Below are 10,000 nucleotides of genomic sequence, written 5' to 3' on the forward strand. Positions count from 1 at the left end.
ATTGAATTGAAATTGAATTGAACTGAGAGAGGGGGGATGGAATAATAGCTTACTGTAATGGCTCTGTTCCCTGCAGACCAGGACGAGTGCTCAGAGGGTCTGGATGACTGTGCCTCCAAAGGCATGGCGTGCAAGAACCTCATCGGCACCTTTATGTGCATCTGCCCACCTGGAATGACACGCCGGCCGGATGGAGAAGGCTGCATGGGTGAGTGGAATAGTGTGTGTGTGTGTGTGTGTGTGTTTGTTTACATGGATCTGTGTTTGTTTTCATTTGACTGTGTATGTGTGTATGTGTGTGTGTGTGTGTGTGTGTGTGTGTGTTTGTTTGTTTGCATGGATCTGTGTTTGTTTTCATTTGACTGTGTATGTGTGTGTGTGTGTGTGTCTGTTTGTTTGTTTGCATGGATTTGTGTTTGTTTTAATTTGACTGTGTGTGTGTGTGTGCGTGTGTGCGCGCTTATTTGGGCACCATGTTTTGTTCTTTTGCTGGTATTGCCTTGGCATCGCACCACCTGTATTTCCTGCCAATAGAGCATTCAGATTTTCCATTTACATTTGTGAGAAAGAGACAGAGAGGGGAAAAAAGCCTGAGCCAGACGGAGTGAAAAAGTCAGACCGCTTATTATTTTGGCTTTCCCCTGCCCCGACAAGTCAATTCACCAAAGTAGTCCCGCCGCATTAAGCTGGGAGATGAGAGTGGGTTCAGACACAGGTAAAAGAGAAACATCTCAATAAGAACCAGAGGGAAATGAGCAGCAAAGCACAGTGCAAGGCCTCATGTCCTACTGAGCGCTCGTGAATCCACACGCTGTGACTGATGGAAAAAGTGTGTTAGATAACATATGCTGCCCCCCCCCTCAACACAACACACCCAGTCTAATCTCATCCCAACCCCCCCCCCTCCCTCCACTGTCAGACCTGAACGAGTGTCGCAGCAAGCCTGGCATCTGTAAGAACGGGCGCTGTGTCAACACGGTGGGCAGCTACCGATGCGAGTGCAACGAGGGCTTCCAGCCCAGCTCCACGGGCACCCCAGTGCAAGCCTGGCATCACATACAGCAAAACACCCAGCTGCACACTACAACACACACACACACAGCTACAGCCAAAAGATGGACACACTCAGCCATTCAGGATGGGCTTCCAAGCCCTCCCGTTTAGTTCACGGGCACGCATCGTAAGACGAGAGGCCGAAAGATCACACACACAAAAACACCCTCTGCACACCTACACACACACACACACACACAGACACAGCCAAAGATGGACACACTCAGCCATTCAGGATGTACAATACGTACAATACAGCATGAAGACACGCACAGCAGTGTGGTATAGACGACCTCATGCAGACATACAAACAGTACCCGCAAATACATAGACACACTCAATTAGGGTTATGATATTTAGCTGATTGTCCACACTGAAACACGTGTTTGATTTAGCATGCACATACACATATATATGCATATGCTCAAGACATCATCCACCCGTTTAGTTCACACACTCACACAGGCACATAGCAATGATTAGTGAAGCTTCTCCACATGGATGAGTGTGTGTGTGTGTATCCTAACTGGCCTCTGTGTTCTCTCTCTCAGATAACAGACAGGGCTTCTGCTTCACCGAGGTGCTCCAGACCATGTGTCAGCAGACCTCCACCAACCGCAACAGCGTCACCAAGTCCGAGTGCTGCTGCAACGGCGGCCGCGGCTGGGGTCCGCAGTGTGAGCTGTGCCCGCTGCCCGGCACTGTCCACTACAAGAAGATGTGCCCGCTGGGACCAGGGTACACCACTGATGGGCGAGGTGAGGCCAGCGGGAGACGTGTGTGTGTATGAGATGAGAGATTCAGACATATTAAAACAAAAGATACAGGGTTTGTTTTAATATGTGTCTGCGAAGAAACATGGTGTGTGTGTGTGTGTGTGTGTGTGTGTGTGTGTGCGTGTGTATGAGAGTGAGAGAGAGAGAGAGAGAGAGAGAGATTGTGTTTGTGTGAATATGTGTATGGGCAGGATGCATTTAGTGCCCGTGAGAGCTTGCAATTTACTTCCCCCCACCCCTCTGTTAGCTCACACACTTTATTTCCAATGTTATAATGCAGCTCTGTGTTACAACCAGGTGTTAAATCACTGCACTGTGGAGGTGAGTGCTGGGCAGGGCAGGCAACTCAAACTGCCTCACTGAGCCGGGCAACTCAGGCAGTTTTTCCTGTAACGCAGGCCTCCATAAGCCATATTGATTTCATTGCCGGTTGGAAGTAGATCTTCCCAGCATGAATACTCAATGGGTCTGTCCTGCCAAAGTGTGTTTATTTTTGCGTGACTTGCTCCAGACATCAACGAGTGCCAGGTGATGCCCAACCTGTGTAAGCACGGCCAGTGCATCAACACCATCGGCTCGTTCCGCTGCCACTGTGACGTGGGCTACAGCGCCGACTTCACCGGCACCGCCTGCGTCGGTATGTTCTCCATTAACATCACATGCACTGGTCAGCCATTTACACTGAGGAAGACAATAACATTTACTCTATGTCATACTCATACTGTGTCCTCAATTAGATCAATCTGTCTTACATACTTTATCATATACTACAATACACCAAAGTTGTATTTATTGTTATGCACGTTTAGAAGGTGGTGCTTTGGTAGTCATTGTGACGGGTTTCTCTAATCTGATATTGCTGCTGTTTTGGGGCCTCTTATGATGGGTTATGTTTCCTCTCCACTGGCTCACAGACACAGATGAGTGTTCGCAATCTCCCAAGCCGTGTAACTTCCTGTGCAAGAACACCGAGGGCAGCTACCTGTGCTCCTGTCCAAGAGGCTACACGCTGCAGCCTGATGGCAAGTCCTGCAAAGGTGAGTACATCAGCCCCGTCCAGAGAGTAACAACATATCCCTATTTACACAACATCTAGTGCATCTGATTCCCTGTTCAAAGTAACTTTAGCTTGTGTGAAAGAGTTGTTAAGGAGTAGAATTTAATGAGGAAAAAACAAAGGCCAGAGAATGAAAATCTTTTCCATCTCCCTTTTGCCAATCCTGGAATTGATTTTCGGGTGGGAGAGACTCCCATCAGTTTATAAGACCAACTCTCTCGTAAAACCGCATCCCCTCCATTTGGCCTGAAGTCTACTCATTAGAAACAGACTTGCTGAGACTGAAATGTTTCTTGACCACCCCCCTAGATTTGGACGAGTGCTCCACCAAGCAGCACAACTGCCAGTTCCTGTGTGTGAACACCATCGGTGGCTTCACCTGCAAGTGTCCTCCAGGCTTCACACAGCACCAGACGGCGTGTATCGGTAAGCGCGTTGCCCGGGAGATCAGGGGGGGTTGTTACCATGATGAGAGAGGAGTGTTGCTCTGAAATCTGTAAACAGCTCTGAGTGGTCTGCTGATTGTTTACCGTTTCTTTTGTGTTCTTTTTTTATTACCCTCTCCATCTTCATCTCTGTGGCACTGTATTTGTATTCTGTTTATCCCTCTTTTCAATTACTTCTCTCTTTTACTTCTCCTTCCTTTTGTTCTTTCACTTCCATCTTCCATCCCTCACTCTCTTTATTTCTCCCTAACCCTTTTTACATTTTCTTACCCATTTTCTTGTCTCTTGTTCTCTGCCTCTCCCTCTACACTCTTCTCTCTCTTTCTCTCTCTTCCTCCCTCTTTCTCTCTTCCTTCCTCCCTCCCCACAGACAATAATGAATGTAGCCAGTCCAACACGTGTGGCTCGCGTGCATCCTGCACCAACACCCCAGGCAGCTTCAACTGTGAATGTCAGAAGGGTTTCTCCCTGGACACCACGGGCCATGAGTGTGAAGGTGGGCTCACTCATCATCATCATCAACAACAACAACAACAACAGCAACAACAAAAACAATAGCAACAAGACAGCAATACAAACCAACACAGTGTTCATGACATGACCTGACAGCATTAGCACACTATAGATGATGTATACCCAGAAAAACATTTCTCAACACATCTCAAGACACTTGACCTTGACTTTGGCATTGACCTTACAACCCTTGCTAGTATATTGAGTAGTTGTCTTGTCCATGTTCTGGTGTGGGACATTTTTTTCATATACACACACTGTATTTGTTACAGTGAATAGGACCATGTATAGTGAATGGTCTTGTGTCCAGGCTATGAGAACAGAGGTTGTATAGAGCATGAGAGAGTGATGAGAGTGAGAGGTTGTATAGAGCATGAGAGAGTGATGAGAGTGAGAGGTTGTATAGAGCATAAGAGAGTGTGTGTTGTGTCCTCAGATGTGGACGAGTGTGGCGGTAACCACCGGTGCCAGCACGGCTGCCAGAACATGATGGGAGGCTTCCGCTGCGGCTGCCCTCAGGGCTACGTGCAGCACTACCAATGGAACCAGTGCGTGGGTGAGTCGCGCTTACAGCACTGAGCTGCACCCGGCAACCGCTCAACAGCGCTTTCACACCAAACCACCACTAGTGTAACAACCAAACACTGTTAAACCACCACTAGTGTAACAACCAAACACTGTTAAACCACCACTAGTGTAACAACCAAACACTGTTAAACCACCACTAGTGTAACAACCAAACACTGTTAAACCACCACTAGTGTAACAACCAAACACTGTTAAACCACCACTAGTCCATCTACCTGTCTGTCTGTCTGTCTGTCTGTCCTGCACATCTGCTTCTGAGTCCTTGTGTGTCTGTCTCCCATGTACTGTCCTCCCTGGTTTCTCCATTGCCTCTTTTTGTCTCTGTCTCTGTCTAGCAATTTCTGTGTCTGTCTCTCATATACAAATCAGCAATACAGAAGGGATGTATGTATTATTGCTTAGTGAAAATGTGCATACAGTGTGTAATATTAGCCCCTATGCATGTGTCCATTCTCCTGTCCAGATGAGAATGAGTGCGCAGGCAACCAGATGTGCGGCTCGGCCTCCTGCTACAACACCCTGGGCAGCTTCAAGTGTGTGTGCCCGTCGGGCTTCGACTTCGACCAGGGCGGCTGCCAGGACGTGAATGAGTGCTCCATGGGCAACAACCCGTGCAGCTTTGGCTGCTCCAACACTGACGGAGGCTACCTGTGCGGCTGCCCCGGTGGCTACTTCAGGGCAGGACAAGGGTGAGGATCTAACCAGGGGCCCACCTGGACATTTGGCTTTACTGCAGAAGAGCACATACGGACGGATGTGATACCGTAAAACACTAACCTGGAAAATCCAGACCATGGTAATCTAGAAAGATTAAGGGTCTGGCCCACGGACAATGTAATGGCCCAACTCGAGGGGCGGTAACAAGCATGCATTTAAAAATCTCACTGCACGCAATTGGATACACTAGTAAACACTAGACCATGTTTACTGTCCTCCAACGTTGCAGCGCTGTCTTCATCAGTTTAGCTGGTTCCCAGGAATGTGGGGTAAAAGTAACGTGCATCATTGCTCATTGCCAGAGTGTCTAGTAGAGACAATTCCATTGTGCTCTTGCGAGGACTCTGGATTTCCAGGGTAGTAAAATACTGTAACATACTGTTAAATGCAATAATAACACTGATTGCATCCATCAGACCTGTAGTTGGAACAAATTGAGTTGCATGTTTATCATCCTCTACTGTCTGATTAGCAGCAGGTTGTTATTTCTTTCTAATTCTCTTTCTTTTTGTCCGGTTGTGTCTCGTCTGTCCTCTCCTCTCCACCCTCCTTCGCCGTGTTCTTTCTCTTGCTCTTTTGTATCATTTCATCATCTCTCTCTCTCTCTCTCTCTCTCTCTCTCTCTTCCTTTTCCTCTGTCTCTGTCCTCTTTCTCCCTCAGGCACTGTATCACAGGAGCAGGCTTCCCGGGCCAGTTCAACCCTGAGGGCGATGGGGATGACAGTCTCTCTCCAGAAGCCTGCTACGAGTGCAAGATCAATGGAGACGCCGGCAAGAACGGACGCCATCGGCGAAACGCCGCCGACAAGCAGGTACGGCCGCGCTCCAGAACTGACTTTGATCCAAACCAGCTGTCCCCAGTACACCTGCTGCTTATTAGCTTTGTGTCGCTGGCTAGTTTCAGTGAAAGCTGTAGGAGTGTGCTCATCGCTGAAACGAGTATGTTCACCGCAATCAGCCTACATGAAGTGTTGAAATGGAATCTAGTGTAATGGAATAGCAAAATGTTTGGCATGGAATTTAGTCAGCATGTTTGGTTGAAATCATTTGTAAGGGATTGACTAAGATGATGGGTGTGAGTTTGACAGTGTATTTTGCCGACAGTGCATGCGCACTGTGGCCAGAGCGAAGTCAGACACACAAAGTGGGCAGAGGCCGAAGTTAATTAATAAAAGATTTAACACTGGTTGCATGTGATTAGTTTATTCAATTTCACTTCACCAGAGAGGTCTCGCCCATTTCAGAGTCTCGGCCTTGACGTGGCTTCCCGCTACCTATATCGGCACCGAACTCGGGCCCAACGTGTCTTGATACATGTCCCTTTCTAGCACAAATGAAAATGTGTGTGTGTGTGTGCGTGTGTTGCAGGAGCAGCATGTGAGCATGGCCAGTGTGGACATCCAAGAGGCCATCCCCATGAACCTGACCCTGGCGTCGCTGCAGAACCGCGAGCCGCTGCTGGAGCTCTTACCGGCGCTGGAGCCGCTCGAGCGTCACGTGCGCTACGTCATCACGCACGCCGGCGGCCACGCCGACTACTTCCGGCTGCAGGAGCGCCGCGACGGCAAGAGCGTGCTGCGGCTGGGGCGCAAGACGCCACCGGCCGGCTCCTACCGGCTGGAGATCGCCAGCCTGCCACTGTTCGGCCCGCGCCAGCTGCGGCAGCTGGAGGACCAGCACGACAACGACTACCTGCTGGGCGAGATCGGCGACGCGCTGCGCATCAAGCTGCACATCCACCTGCACTGAGCCCTGCCCTCACCCACGCCCAGCCCCAACGGGCTCAGGACTGCCACCCTCTCACCCCCACCTCCATCAACCAACCCCCTGACCCCACCACCTTCACCCTGATACTTTATACTACCCAAACAGGGCGCAGTGGCCCAAAAACTGAGTCGACCACCTACCACTTTTTTCTTTGTTTGTTTTGCTCTTTTATTTGTTACCCTAATCCCTCTTTTATCCACCCACACAGCCCCGCCTCACACCCAACCCCCACCTCCTTGAACCCCCATCAATACCAAATGAAGCAGATTACAGACAGGTCATGTGGCCTCTGCACGTGGCCGCTTTTTGACAGCGAGGAAAGAGCTGACATTTTTAGTCGATAATACACCGTAACGCACAGTTGCACCAAGTTTTAGCTGAAAGCTAATCGTGTGGAATTATTGTGTGGGGGGATTGAAGTTTTAAGGTAATCAGAATGTTGCTGTGGATTGAGAAGGAAAAAAGTACATACGTTTACAACTAAAAGTAGTGGTTTGGGGCAAATTTGTACAAAAGAAGCATGTTTATGACAAGTTAGTACCTGTCAGAGATGGTCCTAAGAGCCACTCACCTTTCTGTAATCTCGTTCCACACTGGGGTGAAAGATTAGACTCTTGCTTCATTCAGTATTCTATATATGTTAATGTATTGTGCTGTTTAAGGAAAAAAAAAAACATTCACACGAAGGACTGCAGCAATCGTCACAAGATTTCAGGTTTCCAGAGGAAGTAGAATATGGATAACTCTAAAGGGGGGGTTGAAAATCTTGACAGATTTGTACTGTTCCATGTTTTGTTTCCTGTGCTGTCCCCTGTCTGTTACCTCAACTCCTCTGTTCCTGGTATCGGTCACGTCGTCGCTGTGCTGTAGCATACTGTACATGAACAGCAGGGAGCCTCTCTGGCTCTGCCCTACATAGTCAATGTGACCGTTGTCACTGGACATCAGTCCCATGGTGCTGCAGTTGTATTTTATTATCATGCACTGAAAACTGCTCTTTGAGTTTTTATCAGGGAGATCTTCGACAAAATGGCAGCAGGTTACGTCCAATGCTGGGTGAGCGCGGCAGTAATGTAGCTCATAAATGACCGCTGACGTTCTGAAGAGCAGGTTGAGTGCCCCCTTGTTCTGTTCTGTGGCATGTAGACCACCTTAAGCCTTAAAAATGTTAACCTTGTAAACCTTACAAATGACATTCAGCGAGTCTCACCATGGAAGCCTCAAACCACAGGTACTTGTAAACGTCTTTGCTTTATAAAACAAAATGGCTGAAAAAGATTCAACTACTCATTACAGACCGGGGACACGCACAGGCAAGCACTGAAACTCATTGACAAACAATGACATCCATTAGGTCAGCTTTCACCTGACTTAATATGTTTTTTCTCAAGGAGAGAAAAGGTGCTAAATAATTCCATCTCTTTCGCTGTACTAATAGAAAATGCAGTCTCGATTCTTGATTGCAACAGTGACATTTTAAGAGTGTTTTTTCCTTTGTTTCTTTGTTATGTGTTTGTGTCTGTCTCGTGTATTGTCTCGATGCTGAAAACCATTATTATACCAAACTTGCTTCTTGAAAATTAAATTGTATATTTTAAAGTGAAAGGAAAAAAAATTGTCTGAAGAGCATCACGGCTGCCAAAAACACTTACTTGTAAACACAACATTGAAGGCCTTAAAGTGCTGATGACTTTGTTTTGCTCAGATAAAAAAAGAACCAATCACAGACTAGTCAGATGGCATCGTTAACAGGGATCACAGGGACGCCCGGTGCGATAAACAACGCTGTTTTTGTAATGCTTCCACTCTCCTCCACTCCCAGGAGAGCAGAGCTCAAATAACACTTGTGCTTTTATAATCAGCGACAAATGTGAGATTCAGGGACCCGCGCTGGAATAGAATTCTATACTGTATTTCCCAGTGCTGGGGACAGGAAAACAGAACAGCCTTTCTGCTGGGAATCGATGTAAACTCTCATAAGGGTCCAGTCCCCAAAGAGCATCTCTTTGTCTCTCAGCCTCTGGTGCTAAATCACATGGATTCTGCCATTCTGAACATCAAGGTTACTGCACTGTTGAACAGCCTGATCTATATTTATGCATAACCATTTTTTTTTGTTTGTTTACCATGGGAAAACTTTGTATACTTTGTATTTTTTTTTTTTTTTTTTTTTTTTTTTTTTTCCGATTATGATTATTATTATTATTTTATTTGCCACTACATGTAAAAGAATGTGTGTGTGTGTGTGTGTGTGTGCGTACTGTACTTCAGCTTTAGCATCAAACTTGAAACACACCTTTGCCATCAGTCAGTTTATTCTCAGTAATGCTCAGGATGGTGTGGTATACACAGGCCCTATTTTACCTATAGGATTTCCCAGAAACTCTCTGAAAGGTTTCCATGACTGTTTTTTGAGCCATAGCATATCAATGACGAGGGCCAATCAGAACATCCTCTGGATATTTTCTGTCTGTGAGGTCAACTACTCTTTTATACCGAGGAAAAACATGTTCGCAAGACCTTTCTTTTCATGGATTTGGGCAGATACATCCATCAAGACTGAGTAACCTGCATTCATTTTGTGTAAAGTTTTATCAGAAACATCAACTGTCAATAAAACTTGTGGGTTATATTTTTCACTGTGTGTCTGCGTTTATTGATGTGGAGGAATGGTTATGGCCAAGTAATGCTAATTTAGGGCGAAGAGCAGACTTAGAATAACAGGGCACTGCGAGATAGTGTATTGATCTGATGGGGGTTAATTCACCTTCTCTAGCACTTCAACCAACGTACAGGAAATTAGAAAATGCCACATGAAGAAACCCCCATTTTATTTACCAGAATTCACCCGGTTTAGCAAAAACAAAAACAAATCATTAGGAAAATATCCAATCTACTTACAAATCTTTAAAACACCAACAGTAAGCGACACAATCTGCTCTGCCTCCATTTACAGTCAGTTTAAAGTCGATAATCAAGATTAAAGAGCTACTGTACAAATCAGATAGAGAGAGAGAGAATGACACATTAGCAAAAAGAATGATTCTCAAGTCAAGGTTAGAAAAATAAAGCACTTCTGAAGT

At 46.6% G+C, this 10,000-nt stretch overlaps 2 protein-coding genes across 2 annotated transcripts in view; one reads left to right on the forward strand and one right to left on the reverse strand.

Moving 5' to 3' along the window:
- fbn2b (fibrillin 2b) overlaps window positions 1–9,556 on the forward strand; it is a 64,118-nt gene extending 54,562 nt beyond the window's left edge. The window contains 12 exon segments of the mRNA XM_048251968.1: window positions 77–208; window positions 920–1,038; window positions 1,560–1,566; window positions 1,605–1,811; window positions 2,341–2,466; window positions 2,744–2,866; window positions 3,196–3,312; window positions 3,703–3,828; window positions 4,282–4,401; window positions 4,897–5,122; window positions 5,812–5,962; window positions 6,519–9,556. Coding sequence (XP_048107925.1) covers window positions 77–208; window positions 920–1,038; window positions 1,560–1,566; window positions 1,605–1,811; window positions 2,341–2,466; window positions 2,744–2,866; window positions 3,196–3,312; window positions 3,703–3,828; window positions 4,282–4,401; window positions 4,897–5,122; window positions 5,812–5,962; window positions 6,519–6,899 — 1,835 coding nt within the window. The 3' untranslated portion in view covers window positions 6,900–9,556.
- Window positions 9,557–9,731: 175 nt separating this feature from the next.
- Window positions 9,732–10,000, reverse strand: part of LOC125300762 — a 7,969-nt gene continuing 7,700 nt past the window's right edge. Inside the window, exon 3 of the mRNA XM_048252893.1 lies at window positions 9,732–10,000. This exon is cut by the window's right edge and continues 1,167 nt beyond it. The gene's annotated coding sequence lies outside the window, so the exon portion shown is untranslated.

The sequence above is a fragment of the Alosa alosa genome, chromosome 9 (assembly GCF_017589495.1).
Source record: "Alosa alosa isolate M-15738 ecotype Scorff River chromosome 9, AALO_Geno_1.1, whole genome shotgun sequence".
NCBI lineage: Eukaryota > Metazoa > Chordata > Actinopteri > Clupeiformes > Clupeidae > Alosa > Alosa alosa.